At 40.5% G+C, this 21208-nt stretch overlaps 1 protein-coding gene across 2 annotated transcripts in view; it reads left to right on the top strand.

The window, feature by feature from the left end:
• The window catches only part of PCGF3 (polycomb group ring finger 3), a 71210-nt gene extending 65007 nt beyond the window's left edge, over nt 1–6203 (top strand). For both annotated transcript variants that reach the window (XM_060763723.2, XM_060763724.2), the window contains exon 10: nt 764–6203. In XM_060763723.2, coding sequence (XP_060619706.1) covers nt 764–811 — 48 coding nt within the window. In that variant the 3' untranslated portion in view covers nt 812–6203. The remainder of the gene's footprint in view (nt 1–763) is intronic.
• The last annotated feature ends 15005 nt before the right edge of the window (nt 6204–21208 follow it).

Raw genomic sequence — 21208 nt, 5'->3', positions numbered from 1 at the left:
TTTAGTTGTTGGGGCTCTGGCAGGTCATCCCACACTCTTCTTTGGGTGGCCAATGAAAAGGTCCTCTGAGTGATGGTGGCTAGTCGGTTTCTGGAGGCTGGAGTAGACACCTCCCAGAGGGCCTCAGTGTCTTAAGCTGTGGATTGTATGGGAGAAGGTGATCCAGTAGGTAACCTGGACCCAAACCACGTAGGGCTTTAAAGGTCAAAACCAATACTTTTTATTTTGTCCAGAAACTAATTGGCAACATTGCTGATTGATTGATGAACTTTACATCTTAGCTTGAGTTTTAGATTTTTATTTTGTCATTCTTATCAGGGATAACCAGTTGATGGCCCAAGGACTGCATTGGCTTTGGTTTCTTGGGACTGTCATATCTCCTTGCCTGTGTGAATTTTTCTGGGTTGTGTAACTTGGCACATCTTCTACCTAGTGAAAATGGAGAAGAGTCTCCAGACACATTGTGATAATGTGAAGTTTTTTCTTTATCTTCATGTTGGGCATAAAGTGGCAGAGTACTTGCCAATTTCCAGGCTGGAGAGTTCAGACCTGTTCCCAGACAGATACTTTGGAGATATAAACATTGTGGGGGTACTCCAGGTTACAAATAATTTTGCTTCTCATACTAAAGACATTGGCCATCAGTAGTTTTTAAGTTATTGTCATGTTTAATACATGCACTGTCCTATGTTTCTTATCTTCTCTAAACTGCCGTGATTGAAATAGCGATTTCCTCAACCAGGAATGTTATTTTATCTTTCAGAAAGCACCTCTACTGTTACATTACAGACCCAAAATGGACTTGCTGTAAGAACTGTTTTGTCCTTCTGGACAGTTTTTTGCAGAGACTATCATTGGGCACCTTCTTAGTGCATCACACAGTTCACCCAAGACACAGACCAGCAGAATCCATTCCTGAAAAAAGCTGTGCTCGCCCGGTCAGCCATCTTGAATCTTTCTCTGAGGGATGCATTAACCTAACTTTCTGGATAGAAAAATATTTATACTTTTTTTCTACCAAAAAACAAAAATGGAAATTGTAATTTGAGAGGACGCTACCAGCATGAAGTTTACAGACACTGAAAACGCTTCATGGCTTCTCATGTGAACCTTAGTTCATGGTCATCATCTTGCAAAGATATAAAATAGACTTAAGATGTGAAGAAGATTGTTTAAGATTAAGATATTGTTTAAGATTGTTTGTCACCAAACAACGGTTAGATTGCTTCACAACTTAGATGTGGCATATTTTTGCAAGGTTTTCTGTTTGTTATACCTCATAGCCTTCTTGTCTGTTAGTTAGCCCTCTGTAGAATATTTACATTGACAAAGATCTAATAGTTGGCAGTGATTTTGCTGCATGACGCTATTCTGGATTATGCTCTTGTATTCTTCTGCAGGTTCATCTGACTGAGGTTATTGGAAGAGTTTTAGCTCATTCTGTTCTGTTGCAGTTTTTATCAGCTCACATAAAAGTGCTGAGCATTAAGAAGGAACCTTCATTTAGGATATATGCGGCTTACAGAGCTGAGGGAGCTATTAGATTGGGGAATTTGCCTTTCAGTAAATGAAATATGTTGGAGGCAGCCTTAATCACCTGAATTCCAGTAGTGTTCCTTTGAAAAACACACTATGCTAATGCTGCACCACACTTTCTGTGATGTGCATTAACAGGTTGACCTTTCTGCTGTTTTCTAGGTTTCCCTGAATTATAATTTTATGTTTGCCTGATTATTTATTTAGGATCTGAATTCTCAGCCTTATCTCCAATCGAAAAGCGGTATTAATAATAATAATAATAAAAATCCAGCTTTCTAGGGACACATGACCAAGCCTGAGCTTTTTAAGTGGTCATCCAACAGAGGACTAAATAACTTAAAGAGATAAATGCTGTTTTACTTTAAGCAATTTGAGATTTTTTAAAAAGGGATTAGTTCTTCAAAAGTTCTACAACACCCCCTTTCCTTTATTTAATCTATTATTTGGTCCAGCATGAACTACAGCCAAGAATGTGCATAGGCCCACTCACTGCTGCATGTACCCTTACATACACTTGTGTTTTATTTTTCCCTTATACAAGGGTTTCTCTTCTTAGTCCTTTTTTCCCATTGCATCTCCAAGAGTAAAGAATCATTATCAACCCTTTCCCAAGTGTCACCACCCTTTAAGCTTGCTTCTCTGGCTCCTCCTGTCAGCACATGTGTCCGCTGGTAGCATTTGTGTCCAAGGTGAGTTCTGTGACTTCTTTATGTTTAATTCCATACAGGCAAACGTAAATAAGTGAAAATTGAGGAAGTCAAGCGGAGGGCCAAATAGCAGCAAGTTCAAAATGTTGGGATGAACATTCAAGGGGGAAACACAGACATAGGGTGCTCTGGACTGTCCTGGTGAAATTAATGGAAGTTGGAAATAGTACATTAAATGCCTCGGGTGTTTACCCATCTTTTATGGGACAGTGATTTCTCAATGAATGTGATTAGTGCAATTGCACTGTTGTGATCCCATTCATTTCAGCACGGTATGTGCTGGACAGTGTTCCACTAGAAAGTGCCCTTAAAATATTTCTAGCTCTTACATCATCTTTTTATAATAAATGGTGGTTTATGTCAGGAGAAAGTAATGTTCAGAAAGTATCTTAAAAAAAAAGTTTAATGAAAAACTGCAGCGTCATAGAATTTGGAGCTCTACGGAACACATTTAGTCGCAGAGTCTTAAATGTAAGGATTGCTTCTGCCCCAGTTCACCGGCCGCGTGGTGCTATGTGCAAACATCCTGGCTAACACGTCTTAGTGAGCCTTAAACTTGGTGACCCTGTCTAATACTCCCTTGGTTCAGTTGAGCATTTGAAGTGCTTAATGCCCATATCCAACTATCCATTCTACCTCAGACTAGATACACAGATGAACTGTACGATCAATGCCATCTTGAAATACTGAATACAGACAGCATCCTGTGTACCTTGGGCTGAGGGATTAAATAGTATCATGATGCAGACTACAACCCCGCAACTCTTGACTGCAACAGTCTACAGAATCTGTATTGCTAAGTTTCTAGCAAATTTTTGAATCACTTGAATTTGATACGGTGCTATATAAATATATTTAAATATATATCTAGTCAGGTGCATTGAAACCAAAGCCAGCACTTGTCACCCCTGCTGGCTTTGTTGCTCTTAAATGAGTATTTATCTCTGCTTTTATAACAACCTGATGAAAACATCCTTGACAGAAAATACTTGGTTTTTTTTCTTTCTTTTTCAAAACAGCTTCTCAGAATACTTCTTTTTCTATGGAAACTGTGTCCCTTGAGGTGTGTTTGTTTCAAAGACCTAGCTGGCTTGTCTTATCAGGAAAAAAAAACCTACAGTGAATACCAACAGAGCAGATCCTTGTGATAGAAATTGTCTCTCTTCTGTGAAGTTTTTAAGGGACAGGTTTCACAATGGTTATGTTGGCAAAGCATTCTGTTGATCTTTCTGGCTTAAGGTCTTCAAATCGTATTCCACTCAAGTGGCTTGGGCCTCCTCCGGTCGCCACTGAGTTTGTGTTGGTTGATTAAAATGATATATAAAATAACTGTGAAGTCATTTTTTAAATTTTTTTATTTCTTGGTTTCTTTTTCTTTTGGACTGCTTACCGCTGGTAAATAAATGCAGTAAAATTGTCTTGTTGCATTATCCTCAGCAACAAAGAGGTGAGCATAACAACACAGGTTTATGGTCTCGCTTGATATAATTTTCTTTTAAAATAGAGAAATCAGAATATATAATATTGAATTTTAAATAAGGTTGGGGGGTTGAAAGTTAACTTTATAAAATTATTTATTCTATTTTAAGCCTTCTATCATACTTTTTACCATCTAAGTATTTTTTGTTTCTATGGTCCAGCTTTATTTATGGGCATATAAAATGAAATTGTGAGATGTTTTTTACAAGCTTCTTTTTTTTTTTGTGAAGGCCAAATCAGATGTTGCACTACATGAGTGGCTGTTACTAAAAGTCATGTGTCTAGCTCTCTGCCCCACACTGTAAATTATCTCTGGTTTGATGTCCTGACATTTTGCATCTCTTTATCCTCTTCCTGTGGCAAACGCTGTTGAGGAACAGAAACATTGAGGATGATATAACATGAGACCTGGGTAAGATATACTAGAGTAAAGGTGAACATGCAACCATTTTTGCATTTGGTGGCAGCTACTTATATAGGGCAACATTTAGTTTGGCCTTGATCGATTTTTTTGGTATGTTTTTATTTTGTATGGATAAAGAGCATTACTTTATGCTTTTTGTGCAATAGGTTTGAAACATGCTTTTGTTAGGCATACATTTTAAATGATAAATGTAGCATCTACTAACCACATTTCCCCCTTCCCACCTTCCTGGTTTTTTAAAATGTTATTTTAAAGAATGACATTTGGGAGTTCTGTCTGTGTGCAAGGATTACCTGTCAGCAATATTTTAAAGATGGTTTGGCAAGAACTCTTAAATGTGAAATGTAATTGGCAAGGCTTGCAGCCTATCAGAAATGTATGTGTGTGCCATTGGTATGTCTGGTATTTCTCTCTCTTTGTATACCATTAAACCTGGAAATATTTATTTCTTAGTGGTTGTGCAATGCTCCAGATGCAAACATTTAACCTCCGGGGGAAGAAAAGTACAAATAGTTTTAAAAATATCAGACTACAAACTATGATGGTGCTAATTTTTGTTTCCTCTACACTATTTGGGCCTTTGAAACCCTGCCCGGCTCTTACTGTTTTCATAACAATCTAATCAGTCTTGGGAGATTCACACTCCTGTTTCTTTTCCAATGGATGACAAATCTATTTGCAAACTTAGCCTATTTGCAGTTATTTGAAACTGAGCTGTATGTTTAAATGCAACAGGAGAAAGCCAACCCGTTTGTACATCTAGACTATGACTCTTTGATAACTTTATACTTTAACCAGTAGGTAAGAAATGCATTTCCTGCAAACGGTTAAAACTGTATTTGACAGAAAAACCGTGTTTCTGTATTTCCTCAGGTAATTGCTCTGGTTTTAAACACTTCACACGATACCTTAACTTCTCATATATTTGTGTGTATGTGTGTGACCTCAGATTTAAAATGTGAAAAGATGGGGCACACTAGCAGACCATTGCATGTCAGAATTGCAAGTGGATATATTCACCTTGTAGTCAAAATGTGCACAGGGAACACAACATTTTTCTTAAAATACACACAGTTGGCTTGGAACCACACTTTCCTATGGTAGTGGAAAGTGACGGCAGAATACACATTCTCCAGGAATTTGTTTCTAACCCTAAAATTGGCAGATGTCATTCGAGCTTGAAGTTCTTTCATCTTTGCTAAGCGCAAGCTGAGTATGGCTTAGAAAGGCTGTATCTACACAATTGGCAGCAGACCTGGCTCTGAAGGATAGCATTTTGCATTGGAAGACGTGAGAGGCACTTCACAATCACCTCCCTCCTTACTCTGTTTTGAATGGGGATGGGAGATTGCAAAGAAAATATGGTAGGAGAAATATTAAGGGCTCTCTGTCTTGGCTGCCTCTCTTTTACCCTTTATCCCAGTGTTTAGATGTTCTTAACTGAATAACTGGGTTCCCAGATCAGGGTTTGGTAGATGCCTTGGTCTGTTGCTGACTGTGTAATGTGGCCAAATGCATCTGTCTAGATTTCTGTTGATATCCATGAACACTGAACCTATCAAAGATGCATATGCAGCCTCATTATGCTTTACACGAACAAGCCTATTTATTGTACGAGGAAAATCAAGCAAGATGCACTGGGTATGGGTTGCTGCAGAAAAGTCCTGTTTCAAATTATAACAGCCAAATGACAGGACAAAGGTCAGGAATACAATTCATTTGCAACAGATACATTTAGGGTTATGGAACAATAAGCCAGTGCAGCTGTTTAAGCCTTTATCCTCACTATATGGCATAATAACATTACTGAACATTCTTGCCGTATTAAAAAAAAATCATGTTTTTGGCTTGGTTTCATTTGAAAGTTTACATTAAAAGTTTTTTTTAATGCTTTGTGTTGCTGTGTAACTTTTGTACTTTTGGTGGCAAGTTTTTGTCTGAATAAGCCTTTGGGGGGTTATTGCTTAATGTTTTGATTTTATGATAGTGAAGCTTGTATTCAGTGTTCTGCCAATTAATATTATATGCTTGTAATAAAAGCCAAAAAAACCCTGTCGGTTCTTTTCCGTTTTTCAATTTTCAATACAGGTTAGCACATATTCTTATATTGGTTTGATACCAAATAGTAATGGCTAGCTGAATTTATTTATTTATTGTGTCAGGGGCAGACCAGACAGTTGCATTGCATTTTTAAACAAACAAACAAACCACAAAGTTTGCAAGCTTGGTAGTTGATTAAATGTCCTTTGACCAGTAGCTGGCCACTTGGAGTGCCTCTGGTGTTGCCACAAGAAGGCCCTCCATTGTGCATGTGGCGGGGCTCAGGTTGCATTGCAGCAGGCTAGCTGAATGAGATGGGTCCATGTACACTTACCCTTAAGTGGAAAGACTACTAGTTGAAATATTGATCAATACTCCACTACTGCCTTAGCATTTCAGTGCCTGAGGAGACCATTTACAATGACTGGCTAAGAACTAAAACGTTATTCTATAATGTAAATGTCTTGGATATGTATGCTGCAAAAATAAACTGTTAGCAGACATTCTAGCCATCACACCTTCATTTATTTAGATATCCTCTTGAGTACCAAAGTTTACATGCAAGTGGAGGGTAAGGTCAAAGTGAGGCAAAGAAAGGGGGACATATATGTCAAACCTGGTTCTTGTCAAATTAAAACAGTCCTCCTAACCAGGCTGCTGAGAAAGCTGAGAACCAAAGCATCCACATGGCCATGGTACTTCAAAATAGTTAGTCTGGCAGTTGACAGTCTACCAACCAGACCAAATCTGGAGTGGCTCCAGATTCGCACATGGCTTTTTAAACGCTGCTCTTGAGAAACTATGGGTACTTGGAAAAGCTAGCAGAAAACTTGGCCTCATGGAGGCCCTCTATGAATAGGGCATACAAATACATAGTGAGGATGTTCTGGCACCATGATGTGAACAGAGACCTTATAAGGCTACTCCTTTATTATTATTATTTTGCATGAGAAGTTTGAAGCCCAATACCACCAAGATGGCAACCTTCACCTCTGTCCTACCCCTGGAGGAGAATGGGATATCATAATACAGAGAATTCCAGTTTTTTTGCTGATGGAGGCCAGCATCCCCTTATGGTCAATACTAGAACTGAGCCTCCAGACGAATAACACACAGACAAATTATGCAATTTCCCACAGCTGGAAATTAAATCCCAGTTGCTGGACATAAATGGAGCTTTGGCTAGGATGAACCCTCAAGGTGAGGCAAGTTGGGCAACGACCATTACAGTGTACAAGCATGACCCATCTTGCGCCCCCCCCCCCAATAGCTGTGAAGACTACAACTGGCATGGGAAGAGAACAATTCATTCCTTCATCTGTTCCTAGCCATGATACCTGTTCCCATCCTCAAACAGAAAAGTACCCAAGAAGATCAGAAATACAAGTCAACTCTTTAAGGACACTGCTGTTAACACTTCTAAGCTGTTAACATTAGGCTACGATGCTAACAAGGACTTCAGTCCAGTTTTCTACAGTGAGGTAGGTCTTTTTGGTTTGCAATGTAAAAATAATTGCTGTCTGTGAAGATTCTGGCTCACCTTTTATTTTAATGGCCAGTCTCTTAATGCCACCATAAGCTTTAACTGAAGGAGATCCTGTGTTTAAAAACAACACCTCAAAGCACTGCAGTGCAGAATCATTTTTTAATGTAGAAATTGTGAAGGCCCATGCAGCTGTTTGTATTGTGTTGGTTTCCACAATTCATCCTCAATGTACCAAAACAATTCGAGATCCCAAACAGCCAGAGACTGACTTCCTGAGAAAAATGAATGATGCTTACATTTCTTGCTGAGTGCACCTGAATTTTGCAATCTATATAAATTATGCAAACGGAGTAAATCTGCAAGCTTGTGTTGTAATATTTCTCATTTTCTCCTTAATGCCCATGGTCCTGTCACTCCCTTGTCACACATTTCCTTTATTGCACACATAACCTCTTCCACAACCTTTCCATGATCTGTGTCTTCAAGTCATCCATTGACATGGCAACCCCATGAATTTCATAAAGAGGTTTTCTTAGATGAGGAATATCCAGGGGGTGGGCTTATTCATCAGGGAGCACATACCAGGCCTGAGGAAGGATAAATCAACATGACCTAGGTTGGGCCTGCACAATTAAACAACAATATAGGTCAACCCCCATATCTGCAGGGTATACTTTCCAAGACCCACTGTGGATATTAGGCATGGATAGAGTCGTGTTGGTTAGGATAACTTGTTGCTCATAATAATTTTGTTAAAATTACCTTTTTGAAGGGATATTGAAGCTTTTTTAAAAAACGGAAGTCCCTTTGCCCTTCTGAAGCTTTTTCCGCCATTTTTGTTACAACTCAGGAAGTGATTCGGAAATTATTCAGCTTTTCCCTGCTTCTGGTCCCTGGCCTCGGCTCAAGCCAGAGAAGCCACTTTTAAACCGGAAAAGGAATTTCCTATCCTCGGCTCAAGCCAGAGAAGCCACTTTTAAAGCCAGAGAAGCCAGTTTTAAACCAGAGAAGGGAGGAATTTCCTCTGTTTGCTTTTCTCCGCTTTTGGTCCCCGGCCTCGACTCAAGCCAGAGAAGCCATTTTTAAAGCCAGAGAAGCCAGTTTTAAACCCGAGAAGGAAGGAATTTCCTCCACTTGCTTTTCTCCGCTTTTGGTCTCTGGCCTCGACTCAAGCCAAAGAAGCCAGTTTTAAACCAGAAAAGGAAGGAATTTGCTTTTCCCTGCTTCTGGTCCCTGGCCTCAGCTCAACTACTTTCAAAGTAAAGACCACCCAATGAAACAGGAAATAACACTTTCAAACCATTAACCAAAAGATTTGGAAGTCTCGGAAGTTTCAAAACGTTTTGAATTTTTTTTTCCTGTGAAAATCGGAATTGACTTTAGGATTGAACCACCAGTGCCCCCTACATCCGAAACGAGTTTTGAACCATTTTTTTGGATCAACCAAGCCTAGTGGATACCTATATATTTTGACTATGCTTGGGTTGGAAACATACCATAGGCTCTCACTGGAATATCTAGAGAGGCCCACAAACACTTCTGGGGTGGATGGGAAATAATTTTTGGAGTGTGGGTAAGTGAAACCATAAAGCTTGAATCGATAGTATTGTACATTAGAAAACAATTTCAAACATCTCAACAGTCTAGAGAGTGGCTATAATGCCAAGCACTAAAGTGAAGGAGGAGAACTTGATTGTGCGTGTTTTCCTCAGTCTGGTGCCAATTTTCAGCAGTTCTGGCACATTCGAGCCACTTTACTGTTCTGATTTGTCTTCCCTCCTTTCAATATTTATATCTTTCCTTCTATCCAGTTATCCCATGATGCATGCAATAAAACCAATCTGACATTTAAAGCTACCAGAATAATAAACATTATTTTAAAACAATTAAAAGCAAACTAAATAATTAAGTTTAAAAGTCTGTTAAAAACAAAATAATTTGAAAGAAATTGAAATCATATCTGTAGATGAGGCTGTTTTGAGATTTTGTCCTTTGTATAGGACAGTTTCTTTCATCCTGCCAATTTACACACAAGAGCCAGTGTGACACAAATTGGCCACCAGACTTTTGTGTATTTCCTTTGATACTGGAAGGCCAGGTCCTGGAAAAAGAAACTTGGCCATCCTGACTGGGAGATACTTGGAATTGTAGTTAAAAATTTACTTTTTAAAATTCTATAATTTCTTTAAGTTGCTGTTTTTCTGTAGCTTTTGCTGTTTTGCTGAAAGTGTTTCGTTCAACCTCTAAAGACAACCTCAACCTCTAAAAACTTTGGCTGTGATTCTGCATTACAGTGCATATTTTATAACATTGTGGATTCATGATCATATTGCATTGAAACTCACGGATTCGAACCTGCAACCATTCGGTCAGCAAATTCAGCAGCTCAGCACTTTAATCCACTGCGCCACCAGCTCCTGAAACTCTGATAATGACTTGCAAATATCTGGCAGTGACTTCCAAGATTGCTCCACTGAGCATTGGGCACTTTTTTCCTGTGAAAATCGGAATTGCATCAGAGATCATTTCACATTGGGCCATGGCACAATAGAGTCCACTTGTTACTATTGTGCAGTAAATGCCCATATGTTGTAACATCATAGCAGCTCCCAGGTGAATATGGAAGTTGCAAAACTACTCAATTCAAGCCCCCTATGGTTTGGGTCCGACCTATTTACGTAATCACATCTCCCCTTATGAACCCATTTGGGCCTTAAGTCCTCTGGGGAAGCCTTTTTCAAGGTCCCACCACCCTCACAAGCATGGCTGGTAGGAACGCGGGAAAGGACCTTCTTGGTAGTGGCTCCCCGGGTCTGGAATGCCCTTCCCAAAGAAATCGGACAGCCCCCCTCTCTAGCTACCTTCAGGAAAGAATCGAAAACATGGACGTGGAACTTGCGTTTGGAAAAGCTAATTATAACTTATCATGATGGTGGTTTTTTAAAGCTGTGCAAACACCAACTGTCTTGAACTGGTTTTTCCCTAGTGCACAATATGTTTTTAAATACAGCAAAAACTGTATCTGTGTATTTTACTATGATATTGCTATTTTTAGTTTGCTATGTGCTTTGATTTCTGTCATTATGTATTATGTTTTTATTCTTGTTTTGGTCTTGTATTTATTTTTTTAAGCTGCCCCGAGTCCAGTTGGAGAGGGGGTGGGATATAAATAAAGCTTATTATTATTATATTATTATTACGTAATAATGTGTGTTATAACGTCCTTTCCACCAAAGGGAATAACATGAAAGGTATACTATCAAAGTTGAAGACAATAAAATATAACCCTAATAATATACATAAAACCCTCATCCCAGCAGCAACTGGCACAAATACATGGTCCAGGTTACCTATAAGATTGCCTTCTTCCATACAATCCATCCTGAACACTTAGATCCTCTGGAGTGCCGCTATTCTAGCCTGCCAGAACCCTATTGGCAATTGTCACCCAGAGAACCTTTTCATTGGCTGCCCCTAGACTGTGAAACGACTTGCCAGAAGAGATCTAACAGCTAAATGTGCTGACAGAACTTATACACATCTGAAGACCTATATCTTCTGGCAGGCCTACCCTGCTAGTTTTAATCATGAATTTTAAATTTGCATCCTGTGTTTTAATTACATTTTTATATGTGTATTGTATAGAAATACATATATACATATTAACATGTGTATTTTATAGAATGCTTACAATGGTTGTGTTTTAACTATGTTGTAGCCTGCCTTGAGTCACGAGGAGAGGTGGGTAAGAAATAATAATAATAATAATAATAATAATAATAATAATAATAATAATGATGATGATGTCAATTGCAAAAGGCCACCTTACTTGGATCTGCGTGGATCATTCGAAAATACATCACACAGTTCTAGACGCTTGGGAAGTGTTTGACTTGTGATTTTGTGATACGAAATCCAGCATATAGATCTCGTTTGCTGTGGCATACTGTGCTTTTGTGTCAGTAAAATCATAATAATCATAATAATCATAATAATCATAATAATAACATGGGCATGTGAAAAATGTGGTCACCAAAGAATATGTCCAAAGGGTAAGAAAGATTTTGAAGAGCAAATTTATTGGCAAACGTATGACCAAGACTATCAACACCTGGGACATCCCCATCATCAGATAGACTGCTGGAATTGTGAACTGGACACAAGCAGAAAAACAAGAAAACTGATGACAATCAACTACTCATTACACCCGCGTAGTGATGTCGACAGACTTTACCTGCCCAGAAAATCAGGAGGTAGAGAGCTTCTGCAAGTAAAACAAATGGTAGAAGAAGAGAAACATGCACTGGCAGATTATGTGAAAGGCAGTCAAGGACCAACATCGATTGAAGTCAATAGTAGTAAACTGCTTCAAGTGCAAAAGACAAAGAGTAAATACCATAAAAATACAATGCAGAGCAGAAGAGAAAACCGGTGAATAAAGGCTCTCCATGGACAATTCCTGGGAAAAATTGAGAGCCAAATTGACAAAGAGAAAACATGGCAGTGGCTCACAAATGAAACTTTGAAAAAAGGAGCCGAAGGGCCTGATTCTGGCAGCCCAAGAACAAGCCATTAGAACCAATGCCATCAAAGCCAGAATTGAAAAGTCGGCGACAGATCCCAAATGTAGACTCTGCAAGGAAGCAGATGAAACAATAGATCACATCCTCAGCTGCTGCAAGAAGATCGCACAGACAGACTACAAGCAGAGGCATAACACTGTTGCTCAGATGATTCATTGGAACTTGTGCCACAAATACCATCTACCTGTGACAAAGAACTGGTGGGATCACAAGCCGGAAAAAGTTACAGAGAATGAACACTTCAGACTACTCTGGGACTTCCGAATTGACAGAGTTTTGGAGCACAATACTTCATACCTCACGATTGTGTTAAAAACCAAAGTATGGATCATCAATGTTGCGATCCCAGGTGACAGCAGGATTGAAGAGAAACAACTGGAAAAGCTGACATGATATTAGGATTTAAAGATCGAATTGCAAAGACACTGGCACCAGCCAGTAAAGGTGATCCCAGTTGTAATCGGCACATTGGGTGCAGTGCCTAAAGACTTTGGTCTGCACTTAAACACAATTGACGCTGACAAAATTACCATCGGTCAACTGCAAAAGGCCACCTTACTGGGATCTGCACACCTAATTTGCCGATACATCACACAGTCCTAGACACTTGGGAAGTGTCTCACATGTGATCCAATACAAGAGCCAGCAGAGTGTCTGCTGTGGACTCATCTTGTTGTGTTTCAAATAATAATAATAATAATAATCATCATCATCATCATCATCATCTTCATCATCATCTTCATCATCATCATCAAATAGGGAGGCCTTATATTCCATAGGGAAATGTGAGAGATCCTCCTCTAGTCACAAGTTCAAAGGAAACTGTGCCACAAATTCAGAGCCAGGTCTTGTAACACTCACAGCTTTGACAGATCTGTACATGTCATTGGGACTTGTTTTATGCTGTGTGGAACTCTGCTTGAGAAGCTTTCATGTTGTCTTTTGGGAGATGGTGAAAATTATCTCTCTCCCTTGCTCGCTCTCCCTTTCTCTCTCTCTCTGTCTGTCTCTCTGTCTCTCAATCTCTCTCTTTCTCTCTCTCCTCCTCCCCCGAGACCTTTTAAGAGTTCCAAGTACATTCTTAAATTCTGCAACCATTGTTTTATGTCACACTTCCCAAACCTGTTGACTTCCAGATATGGCTGCATTTTCTATAGTCCTTTATCAGCATGACCAATTGTGGAAAGTTATTTAGTATTTCATTTTAAAAATAATGTTTGTAGTTACTTTTATTATGGAAAGTTTTTTCATGTCAGAAGCAACTTGAGAAACTGCACATTGCTTCTGGTGTTAGAGAATTGGCTGTCTGCAAGGATGTTGCCCAGGGAACGCCCATATGATTGATGCTTTACCAACCTGTGGGAGGCTTCTCTCATATCCCCGAATGAGAAGCTAGAGCTTGACCCTGTTCCCCGGATTTGAACCGCCAATCTGTTATTTGACAAGTCCTACCAGCACAAAGGTTTAACGCAGTGTTTCTGGGGGTCGGGGCCCCGGGGGGGGGGGGGGGGTTGTGAGGGGGTGTCAGAGGGGTCACCAAAGACCATCAGAAAACACAGTATTTTCTGTTGGTCATGGGGGTTTTGTATGGGAAGTTTGGCCCAATTCTATCTTTGGTGGGGTTCAGAATACGCTTTAATTGTAGGTGAACTATAAATCCCAGCAACTACAACTCCCAAATGTCAAGGCCTGTTTTCCCCAAACTCTACCAGTGTTCAAATGCAAATTCAAAATATTTATTTTGGTCATTGACCAGCACAGGAAATAGTGTCACATTTCCAGACAAACCTGGCATGTTTGGTACATTAAAAATACAAATATAACTACTAAAAACACAATATGGGTGAGTGTTCACATTTGGACCTATTGAGTATCCATGTCTAGTTTGGTCTATATCCATCATTGTTTGAGTCCATAGGGCTCTCTGGTTGCAGGTGAACTACAACTCCTAAATGCAAGTTCAATGCCTACCAAACCCTTCCAATATTTTCTGTTGGTCATGGGAGTTCTGTGTGCCAAGTATGGTTCAATTCCATCGTTGGTGGAGTTCAGAATGCTCTTTGTTTGTAGGTTAACTATAAATCCCAGCAACCACAAAAAATCAATCCGTACCCCACCCTATCAGTATTCAAATGTGGGTGTATTGGGAATTTGTGCCCAATTTGGTCCAGTGAATGAAAATACATCCTGCATATCAGATATTTACATTACAATTCATAACAGTTGCAAAGTTATAGTTATGAAGTAGGAACGAAAATAATGCTATGGTTGGGGGTCACCACAACATGAGGAACTGTATTAAGGGGTCGTGACATTAGGAAAGTTGAGAACCACTGGTTTAACGCTTTGCACCGGAGGTCTTGTAAATAGAATTGTACCCATGGGAGGTTGAATTTAATCCATTGTACATTGTCTGCAAACCATTCTGAAAATCAATACAAAAATTTAACTACCTAGTATGTGTGTTTTCTTTTGGGGGGAACTTGAGTGAATAAACTCATGCCTTTGTTTAGAGATGAACTAACTACTGAAAAGGATTGGTAATCACCTAGAAGAGTTGATCTTGTGAGAATACTTTCAAGTTGAAGATGTGTGTGTTTTTAATTTGCTAATAGATTTCCCTTCAACCAAGCATATGGCTGTTAAGATATCTGAAGTGGGGAAAAGTGCAGAATACATTAAAAAACTAAGGGCCCTTCCACACAGCCATATAACCCAGAATATCAAGGCAGATAATGCACAATATCTGCTTTGACCTGGGTTATCTGAGTCCACACTGTCATATAATCCAGGTCAATGTGGATTTTATACAGTGATGTGGAAGGGACCTAAATTAAATCAAACCCACATTCACCTTCCAAGCCTTTGGAATTCTGTTTTGCTATTTTATATACTGCCAGTAAGTGGTGCTGTTGCTTTATGGGAAGAGAGACTTCAGGCATGTGGGGTCTACTTCTGTTTTTCTCCCAGATCCTTGAGATTCCAGCACTGCATGCAAAGGACGCTTATTTGGCATTAGATCATTTCAAACTCAATTCTATCATTGGTGGGGTACAGAGTGCAATTTGATCGTTGGTGAACTATAAATCCTAGCAAAAACAACACTCAAATGTCAAAGTCTATTTTCCCCAACTCCACCACTGTTCATGTTTGGGCATATTGAGTATTCATGCCAAGTATGGTCCAGAGCCATCATTGTTTGAGTTCACAGTAACAGTGCTCTTTGGATGTAGGCAAACTATAACTCCCAAACTCAAGGTCAATGCCACCAGGTTCTTCCAGTATTTTCTGTTGGTCATGGGAGCTCTGTGTGCCAAGTTTGGTTCAATTCCATCGTTGGTGGAGTTCAGAAAGCTCTTTGACTGTAGGTGAATTATAAATCCCAGCAACTACAACTCCCAAATGACAAAATCAACTCCCCCCCCCCCCACTTAACTCCACCAGTATTCAAATTTGGGCATATTTATTTATTTATTTAAAGTATTTATATTCCACCCTTCTCACTCCACAGAGAACTCGGGGTGGATTACAATGTACATATACATGGCAAACATTCAATGCCATAGACACACGACACATATAGACAGACAGTCAGAGGCTATTTAACATTCTAACTTTTTCTGGCCACCAGGGGAGCTGTCACTTCACCATCCATCTGCGACACTGATGAATTACTTCCTCATTCCCCACATGCTTGTTGGAGACATTTTATGGCCTCATAAATTAGTTAAATTAGCTTCCCCACAAAGTGGTACCTAAATTTCCTACTTGACAGATGCAGTTGTCTTTCGGGTTGCAAAGGTCGACAACAAACTACACAAAATTGGTTGGAAGCTCACTCCGACCTGGGCTGGCTTCGAACGCATGACCTTCGGTCAGTAGTGATCTTAATGCAACTGACACCCAGTCAGTTGCTCCACAGTCCCGGTGCATATTGGGTATTTGTGCCAAATTTGGTCCAGTGAATGAAAATACATCCTGTATATCAAATGTTTACATTACAATTCATAACAGTAGCAAAATTACAGTTATGAAGTAGCAAGGAGAATAATGTTATGGTTGGGGGGTCATCACAACATGAGGAACTGTATTAAGGGGTCGCGGCATTAGGAAGGTTGAGAACTGCTGGTGTAGAAGCTCTAGTGACCCTCACCTGCAGAGATGGGAGCCCCCGGTGGCACAATGGGTTAAACCCTTGTGCTGGCAGGAGTGAAGACCAACAGGTCGGAGGTTCAAATCCAGGGAGGGGAGTGGGTGAGCTCCCTTTGTCAGCTCCAGCTCTCCATTGCGGGGACATGAGAGAAGCATCCCACAAAGATGGTAAAACATCAAAACAGCTGGGCGTCCCCTGGGCAACGTGCTTGCAGATGGCCAATTCTTTCACACCAGTAGCAACGTGCAGTTTCTCAAGTCGTTTCTGACACGAAAAAAAAACATGCCAAGATAAAGACATCTTCCTTCTCTCTCCACAGAACACAAGGTTGTCAGAACTGCAGTCACCAGCATCTCCCCATCTTGCTCTGTCTTGTACAGAAGAGTAAAAAGGATTTTAAACAGAGCTCAGAAAGTTCTTTAACTTGTTTTAAAAGTTTCCCTTTCCAGTTACTCACCATTGCTGTGTGCCTTCAAGTTGTTGCTGGCTTACAGGGATCCTAAAGTGAGCCTATCCTAAAGTTTTCTTAGCTTTAGCAAGATTTATTCAGAGGCGGATTTCCATTTCTGTGGTTTCTATGGTCAAATGGGGATTTGTAGTCTCATCTCCCAGAGTCCTAGTCTCCAGTACTCAAAGCATTGCTCCACATTGGTGCTCATGGTCATTCATTATAATGATGAAAAACGGTTGTCTTCCTTGTTATGCTATTCCTTCTTTCCCCCATTACTTTGGTTTCGTGTTGCAGTAGGAAAAATAAAATCTTAAGCTTGAGAAGAGAATGGCACAAAGCTGGTCAAAATGGATTTTTCAAAATCGCTAGAAAGGGACTCATTATAACTAATGAAGCAACATGGCTCCTGTTAGAGTGCTTTCAGAACATATCAAAGTCAACCCTACTTAACCTCCAAAGTCATCAGATTGTAACTCCTTACGTTCAAGCTCTGAACTCTGAGACAAGCATGAAAACTGTCTGGTTCTCCAAATGTTAGTGTACTTCAACACTCCTGATGTCTCCCAACAAATTATTTGATAAGGTTTTCTGGCCCGTTGAGTCAGTGTACCTTCCAAATGTAAAGGAAGCATCAATTTATCCTGTCCTCCAATTGCCTTGTGAAGTCATGCTACTGGACCCCGACTCCTACCCAGGTCTTGCACAGCTCAGCTAGAACTCAGAGGCGTTATGTGTTGGAGCTCCATTCTCCAGAATCCCACAGCCAGCATGGCCATTATTGTGATGCTGGGCTATGAGCAAACCTCAGAGCTTGAGAAGTGAGAGCAAAATCCAGATATAAGTCAGAAAGACCCACACTAATGGTTGCTAGAACCAGAAGTTTATTTACCACTAGCCGTCCCCTGCCATGTGTTGCTGTGGCCCACATGGGGATTTTGTATGGGAGGTTTGGCCCATTTCTATTGTTGGTGGGGTTTAGAATGCTCTTTGATTGTTGGTGAACTATAAATCCCAGCAACTACAACTCCCAAATGTCAAGATTCTATTTCCCCCAAACTCCACCAGTGTTCACATTTGGGCATATTGAGTATTCATGTAGAGTTTGGTCCAGATCCATCATTGTTTGAGTCCACAATGATCGCTGGATGTAGGCGAACTACAACTCCAAAACTAAAGGACACTGTCCACCAAACCCTTCCAGTATTTTCAGTTGGTCATGGGAGAACTGTGTGTTTAGTTTGGTTCAATTCCATCATTGGTGAGGTTCAGAATGCTCTGTGATTGTAGGTGAACTATAAATCCCAGCAACTACAACTCCCAAATGTCAAGATTCTATTTTCCCCAAACTCCACCAGTGTTTACATTTGGGCATATTGAGTATTCGTGTAGAGTCCAGATCCACAATTGTTTGAGTCCACAGTGCTCTCTGGATATAGGTCAACTACAACTCCAAAACCAAAGGACACTGCCCACCAAACCCTTCCAGTATTTTCTGTTAGTTATGGGAGAACTGTGTGCCAATTTTGGTTCAATTCCATCGTTGGTGGGGTTCAGAATGCTCTTTCATTGTAGGTGAATTATAAATCCCAGCAACTACAACTTCCAAATGACAACATCAATTTTTTTGAGTGAAGAACATACATTGGGTTGTTAGGTGTACCGTGTCCAAATTTGGTGTCAATTCCCCCAGTGGTTTTTGAGTTCTGTGAATATCACAAACGAACATTACATTTTTATTTATATAGATGACAGCTCAGAGAAGGACAATGTACTGAATGATTTTGGAACCCTGACCTGAAAAAATTGCAACTTAATGTGACTGACTACAAGAAACATAGTGGAATATAGTTTTTGAGGCATTGGGAACTACTAGGTCAGTGGTCCCCAACCTTCCTTATACAGTTCCTCATGTTGGGGTGACCCCCAACCATAACATTATTTTCGTTGCTACTTCATAACTGTAATTTTGCTACTGTTATGAATTGTCATGTAAATATCTGATATGCAGGATGTATTTTCATTCACTGGACCAAATTTGGCACAAATATCGGATAGTCCAAATTTGAATACTGGTAGGATGGGGGGTGTTGGGGTGGGGGTGATTTTGTAGTTGTGAACTCAGACCATTGTGAACTCCACCAACGATGGAATTGAACCAAACTTGGCACACAGAACTCCCATGACCCACAGAAAATACCGGAAGGGTTTGGTGGGCATTGACCTTGAGTTTTGGAGTTGTAGTTCACCTACATTCAGAGAGTACGGTGATGGATCTGGACCAAACTTGGCACAAATACTCAATATGCTCAATTGTGAATACTGGTGGAGTTTGGGGAAAATAGACCTTGACATTTGAGAGTTGTGGTTGCTGGGATGTATAGTTCACCTACAATCATTCTGAACCCCACCAACAATAGAATTGGGTCAAACTTCCCACACAGAACCTCCATGACCAACAGAAAATACTGTGTTTTCTGATAGTCTTTGGCAACCCCTCTGACACCCCCTTGCAACCCCCTCCCAGGGATCCCGATGCCCAGGTTAAGGAATACCGTAATAGGCGTTCTGCACTGTTGCTAACCAAAATTACTTTTTAGGAAAGTTGTACAAGACATTTCCTTTCCTGAGGGGAAGAACAAGCCAATCTTCATGCACATTTCATGTAAAAGGTCAACAGAGCTGGCAGATAAGGCTTCCTTCAACACCGTAGGCTAACTTCATAGATCTGTGTCTATGAGCTAGCAGATAAGAGTTCCTTCAACATTGCAGGCTAGCTTCGTGGGCCTTTGTATGCCAAGCTGCATGATACACAATTCTTCCCTCCAATGCATGGATGCCACTCTCTCTCATCTACTGCCTCATCTACTGCCCGAGACAACTGTCTCAATTTGCCCAAAATAGGAGTTGGCCCTGCTGTGTGTGATGAAACTCTAGTACAAATTGCTTTGGGGAGGCCCCATATCCTGTGCGGCCACAGTGGGGGGCCTACGCAGGCTGTGGGGCTTCCCAGGCCACGAGCTTAATATGCAGGGTGGAGTGTGGACCCCCTGTGAAGTACCGCTGCTCTAGATCATTCAAAAGGTAGATCAAATTTTCAGGAAACATGCAGAAGAGGCAAAAAAAAAAAAAAAGGTGGTCCCAGTGATTGGACTCCACAAAGGTAGCCTATGGAGCTCCAAGATCTTAATCTGCTAAGCCCTAAACTGAAAGGTGGCTCAGTAAGACAACCAATCCTCCACATCCACAGATTCTGTACCCACAGATGTAATCATCCACAGATTGAAAACATTCCATTAAAAAATTCCCAAAGCAATTTTGTACAACGGACTCTGTTTTATTACGCCATTGCATACAATGGGGCTTGAGCAACTACAGATTTAAGTATCCATGAGGGTCCTGGAACCAAACTTCAGCAGATACCAAGGGCCTACTATTATTTATTTACTTATTTATTTACTTTATTTATATACCGCTTTTCTCAGCCCTCAGGCGACTCAAAGTGGTGAACAACATCAATACAAAACATCATGAGACAAGTATAGGGCAATTAAAAACAATTGTAACATAAATCATTAAACATCCGTATAACAATCATTAATGCCTCAACAGTAAAATCAGAATCCAGTCTCATCATCCATTATTCCGTATTCCTATGTTCAATTACACTGTTCAATCAAATGCTTGTTCAAACAGGCAGGTCTTCACTTTCCTCCGAAACACCAGCAGGGATGGGGCCGATCTGATATCTGCACACAGAGCATTCCACAGCCGAGGGGCCACCACTGAGAAGGCCCTGACTCTTGTCCCCGCCAAGCGCGCCTGTGATGCAGGCGGGACAGAGAGCAGGGTCTCCCCAGATTATCTTAGTGTCATAGCTGGTTTATAGGAGGAGATGCGTTCGGAGAGGTAAGTAGGGCCAGAACCGTTTAGGGCTTTATAGGCTAACGCCAGCACTTTGAATTGTGCCCGGTAGCAAACTGGCAGCCAGTGGAGCTTCTGAGCAGTCTTCAAAGGCAACCCCACGTAGAGAGTGTTACTATATTGCCCTATCATAGCATTTGGTGTGAACAGTCAGAGCCGAGAGATAGGACTACAGCTCCTGATAGTTTTGGTGGTTCCGAGTTTCCTAAGGTATCCTTACCTTATTGTATGAACAAGCAGAAAAGATCCATCTGGGACACTTCCAACTGGCACAGAAAGGTGGATGCATGTGATTGGACACAACATGGTTTTTAGGAATCTCTGCATCCAGACCTTGATAGTATAACAATGCTCAATTTCACCAAATGGTGGCGCCATTAGGCTACTGATAATACCCACTTGGCCTGGGATTAGAGGACATGCTT

The sequence above is a fragment of the Anolis sagrei genome, chromosome 2 (assembly GCF_037176765.1).
Source record: "Anolis sagrei isolate rAnoSag1 chromosome 2, rAnoSag1.mat, whole genome shotgun sequence".
NCBI classification, from domain to species: Eukaryota; Metazoa; Chordata; class Lepidosauria; order Squamata; family Dactyloidae; genus Anolis; species Anolis sagrei.
Note: the sequence above shows the minus strand (reverse complement) of the source record. Positions and strands in the feature narration are given on the sequence as shown.